Genomic DNA, 27,908 nt, shown 5'->3' on the forward strand with positions numbered 1-27,908 from the left:
TTTTACACAAGATGTATTTTATCTTTGATCAACCCATTGCCCCCATTCCCAGTCCTGAGGCCTGTCAAAGAGCAGTTGTTGGTAACCTTGAGATGTCAGTAATGTCTGAATAACTCACGTAGAAATTCTGAAGGTGATGAAAGAGGCAGAGATGGGTGAAGATGGAGGAAGAAGAGGAAAATGTAGAGGACTGGAGCAGATGTTTGCTAAAGGATTTCCCAGAAGAACAAAAGAGAGGTTCTGTTTTTATAGTATTTGGAAATAATCATTATCAAAAAAGAAACCCAAACCAACCATAACCACAAATCTGAAGTGACTGAATGATGGTAGGAATTTTGAATCAAGCGAGCAGGGCCTGGTGCAGCATGTTCCTGGGGAGACGGAGCCCAGCACCGCTGGGCAGTCTCATGTTGTCAGTGTCAACTGTGCCACAAGGTCTGTCATTGTTTATTTTAAATTTGGGTGAAAGATAATATTTCCTACTGTGACAGCACAAAGAAAGCTGACTTCCAAACTCATCAAAACCTCATGTGATTTTTTCCCTTCTGTTTCGGAAGTTGACAGGTGGGCAAGTGCTTACCTGTGCTCCGCATATTCTGTGTACCTTTTGGTCCTCGTTCGATGTTAAGATTCTGAAGTTCATGCTGCTTCTTAGTGTCATATGATCTCCTCCAACCCTCTCATATAAAATTTGAAGAAAATTGTTAGAGCAGTTCAAAGAAGGTAAAAAGAATGTCTGTGTTGATTAGGTTTTATAAACAAAACAACAGAGAAAACACCTTTTCTAAAATTGAGCTGTTACTGTGCGTCTCAATACCCCAAATCACAAATTTCATTTGTCCACCAAAGCTGTTGGTCGGTGTTAGAAAACACTGTTAATATAGTCTGTTCTAAATTACATGTGATGCCAAGGTGACATTTTGAATTTGTGCTTAACTTTGGGGGAAATATTTCTTTAAATGGATAGTGCTGATTTGTTTTTAAGAGGACTGACATAAATTATAAGTGGCAAAATATTTTTTTCCCAGGGCTTTCTAACTATCTCCTATTTTCTATACAACTAATAGCATCAGCATGAGATCCCCTGCCTACCGGGTACATTCGATGTCCTGTAAGGTAGTGAGAATATCAAGATCCCAGTGGGTTAAGTTCTCACAGAACCAAAGAGCAAATGTCTTCAACACAATGAAGTGGAGCCACTATTCCTATCAAGTAAGAATAGAAAGCTTCTGGTACCAATGGTTAATATGTGAACTGAGGGTATCCTTTGATCATTAAAAAAAAGTTATTTCCTTTATTGTAAACCAAGTAAGAATGTTTTATTAAGTGTGTATGTGAATGCCTTTTCTATGTTTGCATTTACACTGAAGTTTTTGGTCCCAATTTTATGTGGCCAGAGGTATTGATGTTTTATTTTATAACTTCCACTATTTATGCTTGGAAAATCTTCTAACACTTGTAAATAATACCACTCATCCATATTTCCTTCTAAATTATTTAATGGTTTCATTGAAAAGCCTAAACATTTTTACTAATCGGTAGTTTATTTTGGTGTGTATGTTGAGATGTGTCATTAAGTTCTTATCACGTTATGTTGTCAGTTTTTTATGGCTGAGTAGTATTCCATTGTATACCACATCTTCTTTATCCAGTCACCTGTTGATGGACATTTAGGCTGTTTCCATGTTTTTGCTATTGTAAATAGTGCTGCTATGAACATTGGGGTGCAGGTGTCTTCCTGAAGTAGGGTTCCTTCTGGACCTAAGCCCAGGAGTAGGATTCCTGGGTCATACGGTAAGTCTATTCCTAGTCTTTTGAGGAATCTCCACACTGTTTTCCATAGTGGCTGCACCAAACTGCATTCTCCACAGCCTCTCCAGCATTTGTCGTTTGTGGATTTCTGAATGACGGCCATTCTGACTGGTGTGAGAACGCCATTTGCAGCAACATGGATGCTCCTGGAGGATTTCATTCTAAGTGAAGTAAGCCAGAAAGAGAAAGAAAAATACCATATGAGATCGCTCATATGTGTAATCTAAAAAACAAAAACAAAAACACACACAAAAAAAGCATAAATACAAAGCAGAAATAGACTCATAGACAGAATACAAACTTGTGGTTGCCAAGGGGGTGGAGGGTGGGAAGGGATAGACTGGGATTTGAAAATTGTAGAATAGATAAGCAAGATTATACTGTATAGCACAGAGAAATATACGCAAAACCTTGTGGTAACTCACAGAGAAAAAAAATGTGACAATGAATGTATATATGTTCATGTATAACTGAAAAATTGTGCTGAACACTGGAATTTGATACAACATTGTAAAATGATTATAAATTGATAAAAATGTTTAAAACAAAAAGTTCTTATCATGAATTGATTTTTCCCATCCATGACTTAATAATCCATTTGGGTAGTTTCTGCTAGCAAGTGCTCAACTCTATATTGTTTTCCAAAACACTTATTTTTCCATAGGCTAGTATTTAATTTTATATTTATTAATTATATAGTTTATAATCTAGTAGATAAAATTTAATTGATCTCATATTTCTGTATGCATGTTTAAGGCTATTTTATCATTTTAACTAGAACAAATCACACTATGTATCTATGCAAAAGCAACCTATATTTTCTATTAAAAAGATAGGAAACATGAGAAAGAAAATACATATGAGACAAGGAAGACCTCAGTAGTCCCAGTGGATGTAGGTGTGCCTCACTCTGCTTACACTGAGTCCCCCACATGCCAGGTTCTAAAGAGTGATGCTAAGCTTCTGCCTACCTCCTTCCCCTACAAGGACCCACTTGGGTCTCAAGTTAGAGTCTGAGCCACTCAATTTGTTTCCAGTGAATAAAACATTGGCCACCAAGAGGATGGTCGTAACAATTTCGTGGCACCAAACCCCTGTAAATCTAAGAGATCCTACGTTTGGCCCAGATTCTGGAGCAAATAAAAATGGCTTAAGACTTTGTGAAGCAGAGATGCTCACCCATTTTTGTTGAAGGTGGAAATGCACTGGGGGCTGACTAGACCTGAGGAAATAAGCTCAGTGCCAGCGTTTGCCTTTTTCTTCTAGGAAGCAAAGGCCCTTGTGGGAGGGTTAAATTAGGTCTGCTCTGTGCCCTCACAGTGCTGGAGGGCCTACGACATGGGTTCATCTGGATTCGACAGGGAAGTATGGAAGTAACACAGGACTGAGCTGAAATTTTAATTTGCATTCTCTGAGAGTTTCAATGTCTGAGAGCTACCAGGAAAAGTTACAATTGCCCCATTCTGCCTAAGGAATCTCAGGATCACAGATGCTGTCTGCTGTGGCTAGATGGCCAAAGTAGGAAGAGGGTGAAAACATTTTCCAGCTCTTAGCTGCCATGATAAGCAGAAATGATCCCAAGAGGAGCCACAGAGATGAGGGGTATGCCAGGCAAGAAAATGCTCAGGTCAGGTCTGCATTGTTAGGGAGAGGGGAACTAACCATGCCAGTTTCCCCAGGACTGTCTTGATTTTATCACTGATAGTCCTGGGCCCCAAGAATCCCCCAGTCCTGGGCAAACCCGGGAGCCCACTTAGGACACATTACTACACCCCAGCAGCTGTCTTTCTGGACCCACATCTGTGTCTGTACCATGACCATGTTTCCCACAAGTGCTTCTAGCCTCTGACTAGCAGGGTAGGGGTACAGTACAAGCCCATTTCTGGAAGAAGTGGGATTTCTTTATTGGGTGATTTAGGCTCCAGGACTCTCCTTTGGTCTGGCCAGAAACATTAGAATTGTTCTTCAGTTTCAGATGTTCTCCCCAATCCTCTTTGTTCCCCTCTGCCTTCCATCTTTGCATTTTACTTGATTTTTTTTCATCTGCATTCTGTTCTTCAATTACGACATCTGGTGAAATCTACACCAACCAGTCTGTGCCTTCCTTTGGTATTGCCAGAAACTGTCTCCTCTGTCTCCTATTGCAAAATTATGCTTAAACATTTTCTTCACTTCTGCTATCAAAAGCAAAAGAAAACAAAACGAAACCACAGATACCCAATGGTCATTTATAAATTGTAATGAAAAAGTAATATACCATCACAATAAAGAAATGGAAAAAAACCTGTATATAAATATATCAAGAAATATACAAAATTTACATAAGGAAAAAAGACACCAAAAGCTAAAGAAGAACATAAAATAAGACCAATTGAGAGACATATCATGTACCTGGATACATTGTTACAGGAGATTGATTCTCAGTGAAAGTTAATTCTCTTAGCATAATTACCATCCAAAGTCTCACTAAACTAAGAATTCTTTTTAAGGGGGCATAGTGATGGTTAAAAATTCAGGTCAAATAATGTAAAGGTAAACATTTCCTAGAGAATCCTGAAGAGGAAGGATTAGGAGGGGAAATTTGGACATCTACTGCTGATACTAGAAGCAGCAGACCATTCAGTGGAACAGAATGGAAGACCCAGAAATGGAAAAAACCTCTGAGAACTGAATGCAAGATAAAGTGGTACAGCTGAGAAAAGATGGGTTTTTGGGACAAGTCGATAATCATTTTTAAAACGTTCTCCAATGTTACACCATGCTCCAAAAAAAATCTTGGATTGATGAAAGATGTATTTGGTGGATAATCAAAACAAAAAATAAAAGTGAAGCAAATGTGAAAACATAAGGCTGAGCCACAGTGAAGGGTCAGCTGGCACATGGAAACGCATTTTCATTTCATCTGGAGAACGTGCTTCAGTTTCTCTTAAGTTTGCACTGAATGACCCACATTGCCACAATCTCTGAAACCATGAAAAGAACTTTCTGCTGTTTGCACCTGCTACATTCCATGGAGAGTGGCTGGGGCCCAGAGGCATTTGGAAAGTGCTAACTAAAAACTGGCACTTGCCACCTGCCTCTCCAAGGATCGGATCTGGTTGGCACTCGCCACCTAACTCTGCTTGGAGTCAATCATGCACAGCTGCCACCGCTGACCTCCGACACTCCGTGAGAGGAGTTCAGGATGGAGGTCATGAGTGAGGCACTCTGTGCTCTCTGAAAACTGGCTGAACAGGCCTTCAGACAGTTAGGTATTTTCAGGAGAAGATTTTATGGCCCAAAGTCTCACGTCTCCTCATATCTAGAAAAGTACGAAAATCATTGACTGTGACATCTGCTCCTCGTGACTAGCAACAGCCTCTGTCTGAGTGTGTGCTTGACTGCATGTGCCCCCCTTCACTGAAATCCTGTATGACACTGAGTTTTCCCTTTGCTTCTTTGGAAGAATATCTCAGAGCTTTCATTTTGCCGCCAATATGACTTAACCCAGAACTTTATTGTGTGACTTTATTTTGTGTGACTTTATTTCAGTTGACAACAGGAATAAACTGAAGGGTAAGGAGGTTGAAAGAGTTTTCAGGGGGAGCTCTCTGGGGGACGAGGCCCTCAGCATCCTGAAGCTCCACGCCACTCCATGACCAGTCACATGCCAACACGTCTTTGTCCGGTGAGTCTAAATTCTGCAAATGTCCTGAACCAGCCAGCCAAGTAGCAGCAACATTTGAAAGGAAAGCAGTGTGGCCCAGAAGTAGCAGCAGAGATCTGAGATGCCTGGGGCTGGCACGTGCGGGCGGGGCGTGCTGGGCCTCAGGGCCTCTGTGCACACGGGCAAGGGCTCGGGGTTCCGAGGCTCATGGGCACTGCATCGGCGTTGCTAGGCTGCGGTTACTGTGTACGGATAGAGTCCAACGGACACAGCTTCCCAGCCAGACCCCAGTGGTGGTGGAAAGCCTATTCGTAGAGATAATGAGCCGATTTTTTTGCTTTTGCCATGCGAACTGCGAGTCACCCGTGGGCTGTACCATCAGCCCTCAGAGAGACCACAGGAACTCGCAGCCTGGCTACCACATCCGCAGGAGAGACTTAAAAAATATCCACAGAGCTGCCTGTGTTGGAGATGTCAGGAAGGTCCAGCGAGTACTCTTCCTGAGGCAGAATGGCCTGGATGAGCGTGATAGAAAGAACAGGTCACAGGGGTGGCAGGACAGGGCGGGGCGGGTCTGGGAGGGGCCGGGGGCTGGGGGCCAGGCCCAGCTGTTAGTTTCCCTCTGAGGCTCCTGGAAACCAGCGTGGGGTCCAGTGCCCAGCAAACTTTATAGGCGGCTAAAGCTTGAACTGGTTTTGGACCCACTCGTAATTCCCCTTAGAGAGAACTTTCCTGACAGTTTTTCAGTGACTTAACTGCATGTCAGTAATAATAGAAACCAAATTAAACATAAAGATAAAATGGCATCTTATTTCGAATGTACAGTTTTATATACAGGAAGGTGTGTAATGAGAAAAGTAATTCCCGTGATCGATGAGCCTCTGGGATAAAACTTCTTAGGGGAAAATTCAAGATCCATTTTATATCAGTGTACACGTTTGTACATGCGTTCTTCACTGAAGGACCTTAGAGGACAACTTTGAAGTGGGGAGATAGCTGTGCTCTTGAACAGGTGGACTCATTTTCTTAAGATGTGTGGTCTTCCCATGTTTATTCAGTTTTCCATAAACCAAGTAAACATATCAGAGTTTTTAAAAACTTTGAGTTACGCATGCTGTTTTGAATTCTTGTGATGAAATTCAAATTTCTCTGTAGTAGACAAAAGACAAAGCTTTGCCGTTCTAGATATCAAAATGTGCTGTAGATTTCCACAGATTACTGATTTACCAACAGTTGGAAAAACAGATAAATGAATGGAACGGAACATGCCCAAACACCCAAGTCTATGTAAGAGTTTAAAACTTATTACTGATGAAATTTCCTTTAAGGAAAAGTGAAGTTATTCATGAATGGTGGAGAAATAATCTATTTGGAGAAAAGTAGCTAGATTTTTATCTCACAAACAAGTGTCAGATATATAGAATAACATTTTTAAATATAGAAAGTGAGAAAAGTAACGGAAGAAAACATAAATTCCTGTCTATACATTTTTTTATGCTGACAAAGACATTCCTAAGAAGGACTTCAAAAGCAAGAATTCTGGAGGTTGATTTAACAACATAAAAAAAAATTAAACCTCTGTAGATTAGAAAATAATATTAACCAGAGGAAAAAAAATGTACTTTTAAAAGATGTGCAGTGTATTTGTGTCAGATGAAATCTTCATTTTTACTGGCAAGTCTTTGAAAGCAACAAGCAAAAATAGCCCCTAATTTGAAATTGGGCAAAGTACAATTTTTTCATGTCTATTAGTGACCAATAGATAACAGGTAATAGATAAAAATATTTAATATCTCTGGTCAGAAAAGAAATTTAAGTGAACAGAAATGAAATATCATTTTCCCTTCACAAAATTCGTCCAGATGAAGAGCAGTGGTACTTTTACTGCTGATTCAAGTTTAAGTTGCTTTTGAGTTTGAAAGAGACAGTTTCCTGATAAGTACTACATTAAAAAATGTGTATTCCCTTTACACATGAATGGTATTTATATGAATGAGAGATAAATAATTAGAGCTAAATTAGAAAAAAAATAGCATGCAACTTATTTTTCTCAAAGACTGCCTAAAACAGCAATGTATAAAGGAAAGCTCACAAAGAATTTTTAAATCAATTGCAGTGCATTTGGTATGGAGCCATCTTTGACCATGGAAGGTGGCATAGATAATAGATGTTTGTTGACTTGCAGAGATCTCCTTTTGAAGATCATTGGAAAACAGAAAAAAATCAATTTTATTATATAAAACCCAAGAAGGCTATGGTCTTCTCTTAGCCAAAACTATGTACACAGGTGTGATAAAAATATAGTTCTGGGCATTTGCATTTTATGTGAAGGTTTTCCTTTTAAAAAATCTGATTTCTACAATGAGGAAGTACAAATTCTAGTAAATGTTTCTTATGAATGAAATACTCCTGGGAAAGAGCAAGAATATGAATCTTGCACAGATAAAAATGATTTCTCACTTTCTATTTTGTAAATGTTTTTGAGGATTTGAATCTTGAGACAACTTCTAGCCTCTTCACAAGTAAAGGGAATCTTCTTATCTGTGCTTGTAGATTTTACTAGGAATATATTATATGCCCAAATTTTGGAATATATGTAGCTTTATTATGTATCATATGTTAATGATTATATAGTAATCATTTTGCATTCTTATGGAAATAAAAAATAGTAAATATGAATGATTATTACTGTTGCAAAAGTTTGTAAAATTTTAGGTGTGTCCTTATGACAAGAAAGTCAAAAATAGCAATGTCAATGAGGGTTCCTATTGCAAAAGTATTGCTTTTCTTTATAAAAGAGTTCTTAAAAAGATTTAACTCGCCAAGATATTTATTCATTCTTTTAATCCATTTATTCCTCAACTGTAACCTGAATACTATGATGTAGTAGATACATTCTTCATCTGTCTGTCAGAACCCTTTCCTCCTTAAAAACTCCATGTTGCTTCCTCTGAGCAAGATGAGAACTTTAAAACTGAAATATTAAAACTTCATTTCAGTTTAAACTTTTCCTCCTTTCTTTCAAACAAAAGAGTGTCTGAAGGTAGGAAACTGTAAAAGCTGACGTTCACCTGCCCCTTTGAACATTTAGAGTAGTATATAATTTTCATATTGAGCATTGGAAATTATGCTTTCATACAATGTACACATCTAAGTATTGAATAAAATGAGCCATCCTGATTGACTTGAATCCTGAATTTCCTTTGGCTTGAAGTTTCTTGAAAATCAGAGTAAGAGTTCCATTTTCAAAAATTCTTGTTTTGTTTATTTGAGTTCTCTTTCCCTGTAATGCTTTTATTTTATGATTTTTTAAACTGAAGTCTAGTTGATTTACAATATTGCCTATCATGTTTTTAAGATCTAAAGTTGATTTAAATGCTACCCGTGTGAAAAGAAGTGCAGTAGACCTGTGGTATAGACCATTATTGCACTTACTGGAAGGCCCTGTGGGTTGTAAGATGCCCGACTATTTTCTGTCCCAATAAGGAAATTTGTTAAGTGCTGCCAACTCCCAGATACAGAGAACAAACTAGTGGTTTACAGTGGGAAGAGGGAAGCAGAGAGGGGCAGTATAGGGGTAGGGAACATAGAGGCACAAATTGTTAGGTTTAACGTAAGCTACCAGGATATATTGTAGAACACGGGGAGTATAGCTACTGTTTGACAATAACTCCAAATGGAGTGTAACTTTGAAACATTGTGAATCACTGAACTGTACACCTGTAATTTCTGTCATCATGTTATACATCAACTATACTTCCATGACAATAAAAATGCAACCAGAGACAAAAAGACAGTCCAATATTTACACCAACAGGAAAAACGAGAAACAGTTTTTTAAAATTCTACCAATTACGGTGGTAAGACATGATGAATTTTAAATTGCCTTCCCATGCCAGAGATGTTAAACTGTGAGAAAATGAGTATCTTAGGATCATTGAAGTCCAGTGTTCTCTCTAATCCTTACAGCAGCAAAGTAGGTGTGATACCATTTTACTTCATTGAAATGCTGTCTTTCTAAAATAGTAGTTAAGAGTCATAACTATATTGTCTGACAACAACTGAGCTGTTATGTGTGCAAGGAACAGTTGCAAACACTTTGCATAGATTTTCACTGAAGCGTCACAGCCGTGTCCTGTGAGATAACTCCTACTTCATCCCTGTTTGGCTGAGAGGAAATTGAGGCACAGAAAGGCTATGTGGCAGCTAGCAAGTGACAGTTAAAGTAGAAGTCCGGCCCAAGTTGAGCTGAATCTCAAGGTCATGCTTACTATTCAAACAGGTTGTTCTTCCTTTAATGTGGTGAGTAGTAAAAGCTTATAAATAGTGTTCTTCCTGCATAAGGAAACTGAGCATTTCTTTTAAAGGGGTAGGAAGAGCATGCTATTGAATGTTTCCAATGACATGAGTAATGGTATGTTTGAACTACTATGCTCCAATGTCCTAAAAAGTCATCTCCCGTTCATAGGACGGCCCTCCATTTGGCCTCTGCCAATGGCCACGGAGGCGTGGTGACTCTTCTTCTGGAGCGAGGCTGCCAGGTCGATGCACAGGACAGGAAGAAAAGGACGGCGCTGATCAAGGTGTGTAGCAGCCAGCCGTGCCCACGTGAGATGGATTCCATGTAATGACTTAAAACTGAATTGATCTGGTTTAAGCATAATGAACCACGGGGATTTGTGGCATGTTGACTTGGAATTCCTGGCACTTACAGTCTGTTTCTTGGCATGATACTGACAGGCCGTACAGTGCGAGGCGGAGGAGTGCGTGGACATCCTCCTTAAAAGTGGAGCAAACGTCAACGCGGCAGATGTGCTTGGCAACACCGCGCTCCACTATGCGGCATGCCTCGACACCACATCTATCGCGGAGAAGCTGCTGTCCCACACCGCGGACATGGACGTGAAAAATCAGGTATAGCTCCATTCTCTTTCTTGACACAGTATTTCAAATACAGGTTCTTTTTTAGCCACAGGTGTTTTATTTCTAATACATGTACCAAATAGACTACATCAGGCCCTGTTACCATGGAAACAAGTCCAAAGCCAACGCCAGGGGCTAGAGAAAGGTGATGCCCACAGGAAAGGCAGAGCTCTGTCACCTAGCGCCTGTGCTACCCTGGAAGGAACAACTCCCCATTAGGAAGTGCTTGGGAGTGGGTGGTAGGTTCAGAGGCCACAGAAGATGAAGGCCTGGGGGGAGGGAAGTGATGATGGGGGCTGGCTGCCTTCAGAGGCAGGGTGGCTACTGGGGATGGGTGGGAGGAGGGATACGCAGTATGCAGCCGGGGAGCTGGGTGAGTGCACATGGGCAGGGGAGGCAGCAGGCCACAGACCCCAGGCCCTGAGCACCCCAGGACCCCTGGTAATAGGATCAGGACAAGTGAGGTCAGGTCATGTTTGACAACCAGCAGGGACATTCACTGGTGCTGGTGCCCATGTGGCCCACCACGTACACCTTAGGGTCTTCCATGCTCAGCCTGGTGTAGCTCCTCAATGGGGCTGTGGCTCTATGTGGGCAGCAGGTGATGGCAAAGCTGGTCTGCCTACTTTTGCTTCAGGACATCCTTACCTCCCGCCACTGCAACACTGCCAGGAATACCCTCCGCTGACATACTAGGTGCAGTTTTATGTATTGGAGGCACAGGCACTTCCTGAGTGAAAATATTTGGAAAGAATGTAATTGTCTAAGATTTCACTTTAAATAATGAGATTTCCAAAGAAGCATTAGAAGGTACAGCTTTCTTTTATTTATTTATGGCAGATATTTGTGCAAACATTGCATTTGTTGTGGGTAAAAAAAAATTCTTTCTGTTTTTACCCACTCACATTTATTTCTGATTGGTGTAAAAATCGAAGAAAGCAAAACTTGCCTTAGAAATAGACTTTGTCTTAACACTGAAGCAAAACAAAAACATCTGACAGTGTAATCAACTTCTTGCTGCTATGGACAAGTTTCTGTTTTATTAAAACAAAGAATTTATCTAAAACTGATTTCTGTCTCACTGTCCAAGGCTTAAGAGGAAATAAAAGGAAACAGAGTGGATTGAGCAGTTGAAATATGCAGGCTAGTGTGGAAATTGGGCAATTGGGAAATAGCAAGAGGAGGTTTTTGTTTTCCTTCTGTTTACGTAGTTGGGCAAGCTGCTCTTCACCTGTCAAGGAGAAGCATTGTCATCTTGGGAAAGGGTGTGAGTGAACTGTACACTTGCCGATACATCAGTTTTACGGGGACTCTGAGGAAATGACACTGGTGGTGAATGGGGTGTGAGTAAGTGGGAAATAAGAGAGAAGAACAGATAACGAACTGACCCAGTGTCCTATTCTGGCAGAAACAGAGCCTTAGATAAGAGTCTAGACTTGGCTGTCAAATCTAGGATGTCTTGATGGGAAGTAAAGAATGCAGAGATAATGAAATCAAGTTGCTTCTGAATTGAGTAGTCCCTGTTGTACTGCTGTCTACCCAGGAGAATGAAATGCAGTTTTGTTAAGTGACTTTTATGTCTCAACTTTTCTTTGTTTGTGCAAATTCTCAAATGAGAGAAGGAACTGGCCACATGGGTAAGCGATGAGTCTGAACTGGTTGGTTGTCTCCTGTGCAAGTTCTCAGCTAAAATCTTGCCAGTGAACCACAATCACCTGGCAGCTTCTCTAAAAATGTACAAGCCTAGGCTGTCCCCTGAAGATTTTGAGTGAATAAATGTAGTAAGGCCTGGACTCAGGTAGTTAGAAAGATTTCCTTGAGATTCTGATACAGCCCTTGGGTGAGAACTATTGAATGGCTACGTGTAATACGTGTCAGTTCACAGCTCTCGAAAAGAAGGCCTCTCTTGAAGAGTGGGAGTTTGACAGATGAGGCTTCCTTCAGTGCTCTCCTTTCCAGCCACAGAAGCCTGACTTTTATCCATCTCTACTTCTGTGCTTGACAAGTTAAAACGAGTATTATTGGCAGTATCTGTGGGCTTGAAGTATAACTCCTTTTTCCTTCCAATCACTGATCATTCAGTGGCACTCAAAGAGTCTTAGAAATTTGCTTCTGGTGAATGATTTAATAAGTAGAGCCCTTTAAGGATTTTGCACCTTTTGTTACCATCCAAGGCATTAGGCCAGCAGGGTTTCCTGACTGCAGTAAAAGGAAATCATGACCCTTTCTGTTGGTTAAATCTGTGTGACCGAATCTTGCAATATATCTGTTAGATTCACTGAGAACATGCATCATTAAAATGGTGGGGTTTTTTTTTAATTGCAGTATAGTTGATTTACAGTGTTGTGTTAGTTTCTGCTTTATAGCGGTGATTCAGTTATATATATATATACACACACACAAGTATACATATTCACACACACACACTTTTTCATATTCTTGGCCACTTTGGTTTACTACAGGATGTTGCATAGAGGGCCTTATACTGTACAGTGGGACCTTGTCATTTATCTATTTTATATGCAGTAGTTTGTATTTGCTACTCCCAAACTGATAACTTACCCCTCCTCCACCACCTTTCCCCTCTGGTAGCCATCAGTTTGTTTTCTACATCTGTGAGTCAGTTTGTTTCTTCAGTAAGTTTATTGGTGTCACAGTTTGGAGTCCACATATTAAGTGATATCACCTGGGGTTTGTCTTTCTCTTTCCAACTTACCTCATCCAGGAAGATAATCTCTGGGCCCATCCATGTTGTTGCAAATGGCATGATTTCATTGTTTCTATGGCTGAGTAGTATTCCATTCTATATGAATATACCATGCAAGATGGCAATTTTAAACATCAAAACCCAGGAAGTTACTAACAGAAAGGAATTGTTTTAATAATGTAGTTTCAGGCATCTTATGAACTAGAGGTCCATATGATTAACAATAAGGGAGACTGAGATACAGATTGTAGTCTGAGTAGGCATAGGAAAAGTTCTTGAAGTGGGTATTATGAGTCTTAACAGCACTTTTTATGACATGTTGAGGCCCAGTTTTTTTTTTTTTTTGTAGGACATATGATACTAAAGGAAGGAAAGGTTTTACATCCAAATATTTGCTTTATACCCAACTGTTTGGAAACACAGCAAACATACAAACACAAGTGGGCTATAGATGAAACATGGCCCCTGGATATTTTCAGTTGGCCTCCACACATTGAGTCAACATTTAAAATTTAGGAGACTCGTGCAGAAATCTACATTTCAGACTTCAACTAAAGAAACACATCTAGTCCACTGTGAGGCCAGGCTCCCGTGTGGTCTGCTGTGCAGAGGTGGACCCTAGTCAGTGGGGTGTGTGTTCCCCAATTTGCTGTCCTCACCTGGGAACTTCACTGAACATGGGTCCCCTACTTTGCCTCTGTGAGCATTTGACTTGACAATTCCTGTTTTATAGTATATCTTGATAATGATTTTGAAATTTTAAAGGCAGTCTATGTTAAATTTATAATCTATTTCATATTGTATAATAATCTCACACATGGGATTGAATTTTTCAAATTAGAACTTATAAGTTGATTTTTAAAACAAACTTTTTCTTTTCATGAATATGCAAATAATCATATTCCCATCGGAATGTCTTTAAACCTGATGAGGTTGGTCGTGGTCAAATCTGTACAGGTTATGCTCACTGCAGACGGTGTGATGTCTTTCTCCTCCACGTGGCTCCTTAGAGCTGCGCTTGACTCAGTAGCTACATGGCTCCCTGTGGAGCAGCGCTGAGAGCGCTGAGCGCAGTCACGGAGCAGTAAGGGGGCGACAGAAGGCCTGGCAGAAGCAAAGGTTCTTGGAACCAGTAAGTGCTTCAAGTGAGTTTTAGAGAATGACTTCACGGTGAACTTTCTGAAGAGCTCAAGGAGGAGTGTTTTAAAGAGTAGGAGCCCAGAGGGGTGAGGAGGAAGAGGCTACTTTGTATTTACTTTACATAGTATGTTTATGTTCAGAGACTTACAAGTTTTTACATTCAGTTTTGAAATATGTAATTTTGTACATTATACACTGTTTTTGCTGTTTTACAGGATGACCTGACACCACTGTTACTTGCCAGAAGGAACAACAGGCAGCTAATGGCAGACTTTTTAAAGGAAAAACAGGCACATATGCCTACAGTTGAGAAGACGAAAAGGTACAGTAGTTTGTTACCTTTTAAAAAAAAAAACTTTGCTGTTGTTCCCGAGCAGTATCAGTTAGAAAACTTAAATTAATAAAATGATTAACTTAGAATCCACACATCTTCGGTTAGGGAGAAAAGCAATTCCGACTGGGTGTCACAAAGAACAGAATAGAACAGGATTCCTCTTCCTTTATAATATTGACTGATGTCATTTGCAACCTGATTCTTTTGATCATATGATCTTCTCATAGGTCAGGGAGATCACTTTCATTTTATTAGTATGAATTCCAATTTTAATTGATGTTATGATAGAACATTGAATATCTGAATTCTTTTATAATAATGTTTAAATTTCTACTGTGTATAGGTTTTTTCTTAAAAGATGAAGGTTAAACATAGAGGAATTTGTTTTATCTTTTAGATGATTATTAGCTTGAAATGACTTTCTTTGAAGAATACTGATATTTTTAGGTTATCACACACGAGTGTGCATCACCATTACCGGATCCTATGGGCTCATCCGTTTTTATCCTTTCTCAATTCTTGTTCATTTTGATGATTTTATTTTTAATTGATAATGGTAGAAACAGGAAAGATAGCTTTAGTGATTGAATAAACATTTTCTTTAAAGCAGACAAGGCAGTGGTTGATGATAAAGAGGAAAGAGTTGAGCTTTAGATCCAGACCAGGTTTAAGTCCTAGCTTTCCTGTTTGTCAGGTGCGTTCCCTGGGAAACATGACTTCTTATCGACAAATAGGTTTCCTGATACGTAAAGGAGGACAGGAGTACATCCTTTATGGGTGGTTGTGTGTAAGAAGGAAATACATACGGTATTTAATTCAGGGCCAAGCACATGCTTCTCAGCATGATTCACTGCAACCGTGACTATTTTCATTATTCATATTATTGTTTGAAGCCTGCAAACAGCTTTTGTTTTCCTGACCTCTAGCTGATTTTAAAGTATAAAATTTCAGACTCATCAAGAAATGGGGAAATCTTTATTTAAATCTTTCCCTACTTGACATAAGTGACCTCAGCATCGTTTCTTGTCCATCAGAGGACTTTAAATCTGCAAGTTCGTCTCTGTGTTACCCCAGGAGGACAGGGAGCTGCTTTTTTGTGGCTTGCTTTTGGCCTTGAGGTAACTTGCTGAGATGAACACTTGAGCATGTATATGATCAGTCTTACAGAGATGGTCAGGGTACAATATATCAAATAAGCTGTTGGAGTAAGTTAAGTAAATTCCTTGGGGAGGGGGTGAGTTTTCTTCCCTGATTTTAGAACAGCCCTCATGCTTGCTGTAAGTGATGAATCACCAAATATGGTCAGGCTTCTTCTTCAACAAGGCATTGATGTCTTTCCTCAAGATACCTAGGCATGGAGTGTAGAAGGATATGCTCTTATTAGTGGTTTTAATACGTAAGTGTTTACACTAAAATGGCGATCACTAAACTGAGGTTTTAATACGTAAGTGTTTACACTAAAATGGCGATCACTAAACTGAGGTTGAAAACTTGTCACACGACAGGTAAGAGTTCCAAGTTGGGTGCAGGCAGTTGGGGGATGGCAGTGAGCTGTGCCCATCATGAGCTGGAAATCACGCCAAAAGCCAGACTAGTGAGATGCAGCAGTGGCCCAGGATCCTTTATCTCAGGGCCTCTGAGCCCTTTGTCCTTCAGCATCCTCGTGTTCTGTATTTGATTCCAAGTGTATCCCTTATGCATGGGGTACAAACAATGTCATAACTGATTTTTCTAAGCAGCTATTTGGGTCTTAAAGTGTTTAATTGAGCAGAAAATCCTGTCTTTTGCCTTGAGGGCTTTCCTCTGTACTCTTCCTCTGGAATCTTCCAAGAAGCGAAGGGATTCCCTGAGGTCAAAGTGACTCCCGTCTTCCACAGGTCACTGGGGTTGGGGTGGGGAGGAGGGCTTTCTAGCCATTCTGTTGTTCCCCTCGATTCTGTTGCTGCAGCGTCGGTATGAAAACTGGTCTCAACAGGGTCTCGTTGGCAGCTGGGTCTGCGCTGTGCATGTTGTTCTCTAAAGACCTTCAATAACATCATTTTAAAAAAAGAAAAGAAAACAGAATGTGGCCCTGCAGTTTGTCCTGTGTGACATCTCCTCCCTGGATGCCCGTGCTGACCCACGCTCCTCAGCCTTCCTCATGACCCACACTCAGACCGCAGGGCGACAGCTTGTTTAGTTCTCATGAATTGCTTGTGTGACGTCCTGTACTTACAAATACAGCTACAAAACATGTAACAGCTGTGGTGCCCTGAATTATAAACGCTGGAAAAGGATGGCTCATCACCATAACTTGGAACATTTTTCTGAAAACTGCACCTTTGAATGTTGCACCTATGAAAAAACACACATTGGTTTTTATTCGGGGTGCTAAACTAGTTCTGGCATTAAAGTTCAAGAAGGATTTATTCAATTTCTTCACCATTTCTCGGAGCATTGTGGGGGTATATTATGTCATTAAATCCTCTGAATACTATTGGGAATTAAGGCTATAAGATCCCAGTTTTATAGAGGAACACTTTGAGCTGATGAGAAACAACTTTTCTGGGAACAAATAGCTGCTGGTTACAGAGCTCGGAGTTCTGAGTTCAAGATCCTTTCCGTGTGTCAGACTAAGTCTAGTTCACTTCATGAGCTATCCTGCCCTCAACTCATGACTACTTAACCTGACTTTTTTTTCTCCTTAAATTACATGTTAAAGAACAAGTTTATAGAACTTAGAAATTTGAGGTATACAGGACCATTGAAGGTTTGATATTAGCTCTGCTATTGTATGAAATAATGTAAGAGTTTAGTATCTTTGGTCATTATTTTCATATTGGCATTCAAGAGTAATATTTATCGATTACTTTTTTTAACATAGCGAACACAAAGACGAAAGGAGACGTGAAAGACCTTTTCAAACTACCAGCCTGGCGAAGACTTCTGATTGTAAGTGACTCTCTGTGGTCCTGCCATAGATGGAGAAAGTGAGAGTGAGGCAGTGCTGATCATGACAGAGCAGTCAGAACAGCCAGTGTGGGAATTTCATGTATACCTTGATTTTTACAATTAATTTCTCCCTTAATGCTCTACTGTTCCAGATTATTTAGGAAGTTAATTGTAGGTCATTTAAATCCTGAGACAGTGTTGTCTGGAAAGAAATTCACGTATTTAAACACAGCTCCTGAAATCCCATGTTCTGTCTTTGTGTAAAGAAGCAAAACAGATCTTTAAGTTTGTTGTACATTTCCTCCATCAACCACACTATAACACACTGGACTTCTCATAGAACTGGATCTAATGGGTTACACTGGGGAAATGAAGGTTAGTTATTGCATAGTGACTCATCTCACTTAAAAAGTTACTGTCTTTAAAAGTGGGAAGTCAGCAATCCCTTCCTGGTACTCTAACGCTTTGGCAACCCGTGAGTACTGCAAAGCTGAGCCAGTGCACAGCACACCAGTAAGAGATTGTTGTTGAAAAGTACCCAGTGACAGTACAGAAGTCTGGAAAGCAATGCCTTGTGGAGAAGCACTGGTCATTTTTCCCATCCTTACACTAACCAGGTCTCACTCTTTACAACTTCATTCCTCATAAGTGCGAACAGAATGTGATATGCTGACCTAATGACAACCAGATGTATTCTTGTCTTTCTCCTCCTTCTCCTCCTCCCTCTTCCTCTTCTTTTTCTTGGATACTTGTCATGAAACTAATTTTGTTAGAACCAGCTGCTCTGTTGCCATCAGTTAAAGGATTTTCATCATAAATATTCAAATAGCCCAACACAGGACTTAAGAAACTGCAGTAAAAGCACAAAAATGCTTCCCATGAGCATGAACACTGCTGTGCCGCCTAGATGAGAGCCCTGGCACTTGCACAGTCTGCGCTCTGTGGGGGCCCCTGTAACATAGCCGGCCCCTGGCAAGCAAAGGGCTTCTGCTGGTTGGTGTTGCCAGTTATGGGAGACACATAGATGGAACTGATAGTTCTTGTCCTTAAGGCAATCATAATACGACAGAGTTGTCCCTGGTTGTTTTCTGTGTTTTTTTAAATAGAATTTTGAAAGGAAGCATTCTCATTTATCTGATAATTATTATCACTTTTTAAGTCATTTTTTCCCACATAAATGGCTGTCAAGTGTCTCGTAGGTGCTAAGCACAAACCTGACGTTACAAAATGCAAACATTTAACATGCAGCCCCACCCCCCAGGAGCATGTCACTTATTGTCATGTTTGTGATTCCCTCTCGGTGACTCTGCTCCCTATGTCCCAGGGCTCCTAGGATTCATAAATGTCTTTCTGTATCTTTTGTTGGTATTTTATATGTGCCCAATACTTTATTTAAGTTCATAGTGAGGAAATGGCTTTTGAAAATGTGGGCAAGATTTGAGGGAAGCATGCAGAACGAGTAGAAGTTTGCTGGGGAAGCAGACAGGACAGTGTTTGGTAGGAGGAACATCTTTCAAGATGACATTTGGCCAAAGGAACAGCAGTACAGAGGCAAAAATGCACCAGGGAACTCAAGAGGATTCATGAGTTTCATGATGTTGGTCCAAAAAGGATGCCATGGGCCTGGTTGGGGGCGAGGTGAATGCGCAGCCCAGGCACGCTCTGGAAAGTTCTTCTAGTTCTGCAGAGAAGAGTAGGTCTCCTGTAGACCCCGGGAAATGTATCAGAATGCTGCTTGCTGTAAAGAATAATAGACCTGAGGGGCAGTGGCTAAAACAAAATTAGGATTGTGTAGATGATTCATGACGCCATCAGCATCCCAGATGTCCCTCTTCAGCTGTGAGGCTGCCGGTGTTTGACGTCTCCTTTCCTGGTCTGCTGGTTAGCAACCGCTCGTAGCATTATATTCTCACATGGCAATATCCAAAGGCCGGAAGGACTGCTTTTGTCTACCTCTTTTCCTACAAATAACGAAGAACAAGTAGGATGCTTACAGTAGACTTCCCCAAACATTTTACTAGCTGGGTTATATCACATACTCATTCCTAAATGAGCCTCTGGTGAAGGAAAGGTAGTTCCACTGATTATCTTAGAATAGTCAATTCTCTTTTGGGAGCTGGGTGGAAGTTACCTTCTTTGTATATTGGGATAAAATGATATCAAAGTAAAGTTGCAATTGTGCAACAAGGAGGAAGAAACAGAACGGCTGTCAGGTTGGAAATGAGCAACATGTGCTGCAGGGATTCCATGGGGAATTTTGAGCAGAAGAGCAAGAAGATTAGATTTGAGTATTAGGGCTCTCTGGTCATGACCTAAAGCATAGGAAGGGATGACTGAGCCAGAATTAGAGAAACAAGAAAACGGTACTGAGATGAATGCAAGTGATGAAGGTGCTCCAGAGGAGCCAACAGATGAGAAGTTGACCTTTGTGGATGGAAAAGACAACACTGACATGGCTAGTAAATTAGTGAAATCGATGGAGTTTGATTTTTCTTCTCTCTGTGCTTAAAAGCCACTATAGGGCGAGGGAAGGGAATAGCTGATTGGTAGATGGATCGCATGCTTTGGATGCAGGAGTTCCTGGGTTCAATCCAGAGTACCTGCATAGAAAAAGGAAAAAGAAAGGCTAGTCCAAAATATCTGAAGATTGTAGATCCATTTACCACACCCATTATTGTTTACTTTCCTTTTCCTAGCTGTCTTCATACGTATCTGAACCACAACCAGGTTTTTCTACAACAAACTGGTTTAACCCTCTGAAATTCTTTTGTGCAACATTATTTTATGGAAATCTTGTTGAATGGACATAGACCTATATGTGTGTGTATATTATAGACAGTGGTCAGTGTTGTCATTAATATACGTGTGACTACATTTCCTAGGTGAAACATCAGCTGTCTACTCAGCAGAAGACAAAGATTCACAGTCTCTTGATACAGAGGTACTGTCTCCTTTTGTTATTTTTCTTCTTTTAATACGTAACCATCAAGGGTCATTAAAACATAAGTGGATGGATGCTTTGACTTTGTGTTCTGACATTTACATTCTCCCATCACAATTCACATATTTTCTAATCTACAGTTAATGCAGTTATTCTGTGATTTCAGTCATGCAAGTGCATAGTACACTTGTGTTAGTTTTCCATGCTGAGGTACTGAAAGCAGTGTCTGTGTCTAAATTTTGTGCTTCACATACTTTTCTGTTACAAAGAAAAAATACTTAATATAGATAGTTCCAAGTGCAAGCTAGCTGTATATTGAAGATCCTTCTCTTTTTTATGTTCTGCGTTGGTTTTTTGCAATCCTCACTTTCGATTGATCAAATGATGTCTCCCATTCAATCTTGGAAATGAGATCTTTCCATTCTGTTCCGACTAAGTCTGTTCTAGTTTACCATTTGACATGGTATAATCTCTGACAACTTGCCTTTTGCTCAATCTGCCCCTACTGGAATCCCCTTGCCTTCACCCTATGGACTGGACCTCTCTTTTAAGGCACAGCCCCATCCTCACCGCATTCCCTGAGCCAAGACATACACCACACTCTACTCTAATTTGTGCCCTGACTATCCATTGACGTCAGTTGTAGAGCTATAGGATGATCGTTTTCTATGCTGATTGGTTTTCACATCCCTGGCTCTTGTACAATAGACAGAAAAATCTGTCTTTCTTTTACATAACCAGGTTCTCCCAGGATAATCCTTGTTATTTCATAGATACAGTAAAAGTTTTATGTCTCACTGACTGAGAGAGTGAATGGCCAACTGCATGAGAATGATGGCTTCTGAAGGTGGGGTTTTCTATTTTGTTTTTATAGGAAGGGGTGACACAGCCAGAAATTCAAAAAGAAGAGACTGGTATGGAGACAGATGCAGGTGACGAAGGTGCTCCAGTGGAGCCAACAGATGAGAAGAAATGGACCTCCGTGGATGGAACACACACACCTGACATGGCTGTGAAATTACAAGATCTATGGAGTTTCATTTTTTTCATATCTGTGCTTATGAGCTGGTCTGGGCAAGGGAAGGGTACAGCTGAGTGCTACATGGATCGCATGATTTGGATACAGGAGTTCCTGAGTTGAATCCCTAGTATCTCCATTAAAAACAAAAATTGAAAAGCTAATGTAATATATCTGAAGTCTGTAGCTCCAGATACCATATCCATTAGTGTTCCTTTTCCATTTCTGAACTACTGTAATACATAGCCAGGAAATGAACGTGGTTTTCATAAAGAAAGTGCTTCTTCCCTGTGAAATTCTTTTGGGCCACGTCAACTTACAGAAAAATTCTTCAGAGGAGTTAGACTGCACGTGTGTGTGTGTGTAGAGTTCAAAGCGGTCAGTGTTGTCATTAATATCTGTGTGACTGCACCCTCTAGGTGAAGCGTCACCTTTCCCCTCGGGACCGGAGGAAGACGCACACAGCCCTGGTGAGGAGGTACCGTCTCCTTTTCTTGTTTTTCTTCTTCTTGTAACATCTAGCCGTCGAGGGTCACTAGTCCATAAGCGGATGGATGCGTCGCCCCTGCGTCCCGACGTTTGCGTTTTCCCGTCCCAAATCTTGAGTGCCGTTTTCTAATCCACAGCTAGTTAAGTCGTTCTGTGCTTTCGGTCTCGCCAGGGCACAGTACATTTGTGTTAGTTTTCCACGCTCACCTGAGGAAAGCGGTGTCTGTATCTACATTCTTTGCTTCCAGTATTTTCCCTGGTAGGTTAGTCCAAGTCACTGCATATAGATAGCTCCCCGTGCCAGTTCGGTGAGGTTTCAGAGGTCTCCCACTTAGTCTTCTAGTTTTGGCGCTCCTCGGTTTCGATGAGTGGACTGGTGCCTCAGGTTACTGAGTCTTGCCAGTGGGGTCTTCCCATTCCGTTCCCACTCAAGTGTGTTCCCGTTTTTCCGTGTGATTTCTCGTGCCGTTCCCCACCTTGTCCTTCAGCTCAAGCTGCCCTTCCTGGAATCCCTCACTCTGCCCCATCTGCGCTCGGCCTGCCTTTGAAGACACGGTGCAGTCTTCCCAGCATTCCCTGTGCCGAGCCCTCCCCCAGACTCTTCTCTCCTTTGTGCCCTGCCTGTCCATTCGCGTCGGATGTAGATACGCTGCTTAATGGCCCTTTGCCGTGCTGATGGGTGTTCCCGTGTCCCTGCCTCTGGTAACAACATGGAGCAGAATGTGTCTTTCGTGTGTCTTCCCAGCTATTGCCAGAATGATGCCTGTGGTTTGACACAGGCAGTGAATGGTTGCTGCCTCACTGAACTGACAGGCTGAATGGCCAAGTGCAGGAGTCGGTTAGTTTTTCAAGGTGGGTTGTGGGGTTCCTTTGCTTTGTTTTTACAGAAAGGGGTGCCCGAGCCAGAAACCGAACGGGACGTCACCCATGCTGAGACGCACGTCGCTGACGAAACCACTCCGGAGGAGCCAACCGAGGACGAGACCCTAACGTCTGTGCTTGCAGCAGACCAACCTGATGAGTCCGGTACGTTGGTGAACTTCCACGGAGGTTGACTGTACTCCTGTGTGTGCTTAAAGGCTACTGTGGGGCCGGGGAAGGGTGCAGCTGATGGGTAGATGGGTGGCATGCTTCGGATGCAGGAGTTCCTAGGTCCCATCGCCAGGACCTCCGTCGAAAGAAAGAAGCTACGTGCGAACCTAAGGTACCTCAGGACTCTAGGTCCAGATACCACCTGCAGTACTGCTTGCTTCCCTTTTGCCCACTGCCTTCCCACACGTCCCAAACACGACCAGGTTTTCCCTCGAGAAAATTCTTCAGTCCTCTGAAGTTCCTTTGGGCCACGTTAGTTTACGGAAAGATTCTTGAATGGGGTTAGACTTCACGGGTGTGGGTAGAATTCAAAGTGGTCAGTGTTGTCGCTAACATGTGTGTGCCTGCACCCTCTAGGTGACACATCGGGACAAGAGGAAGACGCGGAGTCCCCTGATGAGGAGGTACCGTCTCCTTTTGCTGTTTTTCTTCTTCTTTTACTCCCTAACCGTCGAGGGTCGTTAATACGTAAGCGGATGGACGCGTCGCCCCTGCGTCCGGCCGTTTGCATTTTCCCGTCACCATTCTTGCCTAATATTTTCTAATCCACAACTGCTGAAGTCGTTCTGTGCTTTCGGTCCCGCGAGCGCACAGTCTTGTGTGAGTTTTCCATGCTCGCCTACGGAAAGCGGTGTCCGTATCTGAATTCTTTGCCTCCAGTGCTTTTCCCCGGTAGGTTAGGCCAAGGGACTGAATGTAGGCGGTTCCCTGTGCGAGTTTGGTGAGGTTTAAGATGTCTCCCGTTTTGTCTTGTGTTTTCGGCACTCCTCCTTTTGGATGAGTCGACTGTTGTCTCTCACCGAAGCTTGCCAGTGGGGCCTTCCCGTTCCCTTCCCACTCGGTGTGTTCAGGATTTCCGTGTGACTTGTCATGCCGTTTCCCACCTCGTCCTGCGGCTCAAGCTGCCCTTCCTGGAATCCCTCACACTGCCCCCTCTGCGGCTCGGCCTGTCTTTGAAGACACGGCCTGGACTTCCCAGCATTCCCCGAGCCAGGACCCGCCCCATGCTCTTCTCTCCTTCGTGTCGTGCCTGTCCGTTCCCTTCAGCTGTAGAGCTGCTGAGTGGTCCTTTTGTGTGCTGATTGCTGTTCACGGGTCCCTGCCTCTGGTAACAGTACGGGGCAGGATCTGTCCTTCGTGTGTATTCCCAGCTTTTGCCAGGATAATGCCTGTGACTTGATAGACACTGTGGATAGCTCCTGCCTCACTGACTGATAGACTGAACGGCCCCGTGCATGAGTAGGATGGTTCCTCAAGGTGGGTTTTTGGGTTCTTCCGTTTTGTTGTTACAGGAAGGGGTGCCCGAGCCAGAAACCGAACGGGAAGACTCCCGCCCTGAGACGAACGTCGCTGATGAAGGGGCTCCGCAGGAGACAACCGAGGACGAGACATTGACGTCTGTGCTCGCAGCAGACCAGCCTGACATGTCCGGTAAGTCGGCGAACATCCCTGGAGGTTGATTTTTCTTCCGTCTGTGCTTAAACGCCACAGTGGGGACAGGGAAGGGGGTAGCTGGTGGGTAGATGGATGGCATGCTTCGGACGCAGGAGTTCCTGGGCTCCATCGCCAGGACCTCCGTCGAAAGAAAGAAGCTACGTGCGAACCTAAGGTACCTCAGGACTCTAGGTCCAGATACCACCTGCAGTACTGCTTGCTTCCCTTTTGCCCACTGCCTTCCCACACGTCCCAAACACGACCAGGTTTTCCCTCGAGAAAATTCTTCAGTCCTCTGAAGTTCCTTTGGGCCACGTTAGTTTACGGAAAGATTCTTGAATGGGGTTAGACTTCACGGGTGTGGGTAGAATTCAAAGTGGTCAGTGTTGTCGCTAACATGTGTGTGCCTGCACCCTCTAGGTGACACATCGGGACAAGAGGAAGACGCGGAGTCCCCTGATGAGGAGGTACCGTCTCCTTTTGCTGTTTTTCTTCTTCTTTTACTCCCTAACCGTCGAGGGTCGTTAATACGTAAGCGGATGGACGCGTCGCCCCTGCGTCCGGCCGTTTGCATTTTCCCGTCACCATTCTTGCCTAATATTTTCTAATCCACAACTGCTGAAGTCGTTCTGTGCTTTCGGTCCCGCGAGCGCACAGTCTTGTGTGAGTTTTCCATGCTCGCCTACGGAAAGCGGTGTCCGTATCTGAATTCTTTGCCTCCAGTGCTTTTCCCCGGTAGGTTAGGCCAAGGGACTGAATGTAGGCGGTTCCCTGTGCGAGTTTGGTGAGGTTTAAGATGTCTCCCGTTTTGTCTTGTGTTTTCGGCACTCCTCCTTTTGGATGAGTCGACTGTTGTCTCTCACCGAAGCTTGCCAGTGGGGCCTTCCCGTTCCCTTCCCACTCGGTGTGTTCAGGATTTCCGTGTGACTTGTCATGCCGTTTCCCACCTCGTCCTGCGGCTCAAGCTGCCCTTCCTGGAATCCCTCACACTGCCCCCTCTGCGGCTCGGCCTGTCTTTGAAGACACGGCCTGGACTTCCCAGCATTCCCCGAGCCAGGACCCGCCCCATGCTCTTCTCTCCTTCGTGTCGTGCCTGTCCGTTCCCTTCAGCTGTAGAGCTGCTGAGTGGTCCTTTTGTGTGCTGATTGCTGTTCACGGGTCCCTGCCTCTGGTAACAGTACGGGGCAGGATCTGTCCTTCGTGTGTATTCCCAGCTTTTGCCAGGATAATGCCTGTGACTTGATAGACACTGTGGATAGCTCCTGCCTCACTGACTGATAGACTGAACGGCCCCGTGCATGAGTAGGATGGTTCCTCAAGGTGGGTTTTTGGGTTCTTCCGTTTTGTTGTTACAGGAAGGGGTGCCCGAGCCAGAAACCGAACGGGAAGACTCCCGCCCTGAGACGAACGTCGCTGATGAAGGGGCTCCGCAGGAGACAACCGAGGACGAGACATTGACGTCTGTGCTCGCAGCAGACCAGCCTGACATGTCCGGTAAGTCGGCGAACATCCCTGGAGGTTGATTTTTCTTCCGTCTGTGCTTAAACGCCACAGTGGGGACAGGGAAGGGGGTAGCTGGTGGGTAGATGGATGGCATGCTTCGGACGCAGGAGTTCCTGGGCTCCATCGCCAGGACCTCCGTCGAAAGAAAGAAGCTACGTGCGAACCTAAGGTACCTCAGGACTCTAGGTCCAGATACCACCTGCAGTACTGCTTGCTTCCCTTTTGCCCACTGCCTTCCCACACGTCCCAAACACGACCAGGTTTTCCCTCGAGAAAATTCTTCAGTCCTCTGAAGTTCCTTTGGGCCACGTTAGTTTACGGAAAGATTCTTGAATGGGGTTAGACTTCACGGGTGTGGGTAGAATTCAAAGTGGTCAGTGTTGTCGCTAACATGTGTGTGCCTGCACCCTCTAGGTGACACATCGGGACAAGAGGAAGACGCGGAGTCCCCTGATGAGGAGGTACCGTCTCCTTTTGCTGTTTTCCTTCTTCTTTTACTCCCTAACCGTCGAGGGTCGTTAATACGTAAGCGGATGGACGCGTCGCCCCTGCGTCCGGCCGTTTGCATTTTCCCGTCACCATTCTTGCCTAATATTTTCTAATCCACAACTGCTGAAGTCGTTCTGTGCTTTCGGTCCCGCGAGCGCACAGTCCACTTGTGTGAGTTTTCCACGCTCGCCTACGGAAAGCGGTGTCCGTATCTGAATTCTTTGCCTCCAGTGCTTTTCCCCGGTAGGTTAGGCCAAGGGACTGAATGTAGGCGGTTCCCTGTGCGAGTTCGGTGAGGTTTAAGATGTCTCCCGTTTTGTCTTGTGTTTTCGGCACTCCTCCTTTTGGATGAGTCGACTGTTGTCTCTCACCGAAGCTTGCCAGTGGGGCCTTCCCGTTCCCTTCCCACTCGGTGTGTTCAGGATTTCCGTGTGACTTGTCATGCCGTTTCCCACCTCGTCCTGCGGCTCAAGCTGCCCTTCCTGGAATCCCTCACACTGCCCCCTCTGCGCTCGGCCTGTCTTTGAAGACATGGCCTGGACTTCCCAGCGTTCCCCGAGCCAGGACCCGCCCCAAACTCTTCTCTCCTTTGTGCCCTGCCTGTGCGTCCCCTTCGGCTGTAGAGCTGCTGAGTGGTCCTTTAGTGTGCTGATTGGTGTTCACGGGTCCCTGTCTCTGGTAACAATATGGGGCAGGATCTGTCCTTCGTGTGTATTCCCAGCTTTTGCTAGGATAATGCCTGTGACTTGATAGACACTGTGGATAGCTCCTGCCTCGCTGACTGATAGTTTGAATTGCAAAATGCTTGAGTAGGATGGTTCCTCAGGGTTGGGTTTGTGTCATTTTCTTGTGTTTTACAGGAAGTTTCAGCGGAGCGGGAAAATGCAGTGGAATATGTTTCTCAATCCCTTGAAGATGCTCCTGAGGAACCAATTGTGCCGGCGGAAATCGCATTTTATGAAGGAATTTTTATGTTTATATTACTGTTCTCTAGCGTCGTTTTGATTTTTATTGTATTATATAAACCTACCATTGATGACTTGTGGCGGGTGTAAGTGGTATAACCTGTGTTGTATCCATTTGTTAGTTGATTCCCCCTCGATTCATTAAACCCACGTTTATGGCTCAAAAATGTGTGTTTTGTATTTGTATAGATTCTGTTTGGATTCTTAGCCTATGTTTTCTCTTATTTCAGAAGTATTTGTCATACTGTTTCATTGGGTTTTTGTTTTTTATAAATGGATGTTTTAATTTTTACAGTGATTCCGACAAATTATTTGCTTAAAAGGAATAGTGTTTTTGTTTTTGTTATTTTTTCTATTTTCATCTCTTGAAATTTAAAACATGTGCTTGCTTCCTTTGAAATTTTATGATTTCAAGTACAGCTGCAGGTACATTTCAGGAGAATGAACCGTATGGTAAGCTATATGAGATACGTTACGTTCTTAT

The 27,908-nt window shown here is 42.9% G+C and overlaps 1 protein-coding gene across 2 annotated transcripts; it reads left to right on the forward strand.

The window, feature by feature from the left end:
• Positions 1-1,252: 1,252 nt before the first annotated feature.
• Positions 1,253-27,722, forward strand: LOC102544129 (uncharacterized). Of its 2 annotated transcripts, XM_072965462.1 has the most exons (14): positions 1,253-1,982; positions 5,344-5,479; positions 9,927-10,041; positions 10,199-10,372; positions 14,444-14,550; positions 17,426-17,493; positions 21,872-21,930; positions 22,829-22,967; positions 23,391-23,437; positions 24,326-24,464; positions 24,888-24,934; positions 25,823-25,961; positions 26,385-26,431; positions 27,320-27,722. In XM_072965462.1, exons 4-14 carry the CDS (start codon positions 10,355-10,357, stop codon positions 27,512-27,514), a joined length of 1,005 nt encoding a protein of 334 aa, XP_072821563.1. In that variant the 5' UTR covers positions 1,253-1,982; positions 5,344-5,479; positions 9,927-10,041; positions 10,199-10,354; the 3' UTR covers positions 27,515-27,722. The 2 variants fall into 2 exon arrangements, with proteins under 2 accessions (XP_072821563.1, XP_072821562.1); XM_072965461.1 differs by lacking the exons at positions 1,253-1,982; positions 5,344-5,479 and adding an exon at positions 5,499-5,999.
• The last annotated feature ends 186 nt before the right edge of the window (positions 27,723-27,908 follow it).

This window comes from Vicugna pacos, chromosome 8 (assembly GCF_048564905.1).
Source record: "Vicugna pacos chromosome 8, VicPac4, whole genome shotgun sequence".
NCBI classification, from domain to species: Eukaryota; Metazoa; Chordata; class Mammalia; order Artiodactyla; family Camelidae; genus Vicugna; species Vicugna pacos.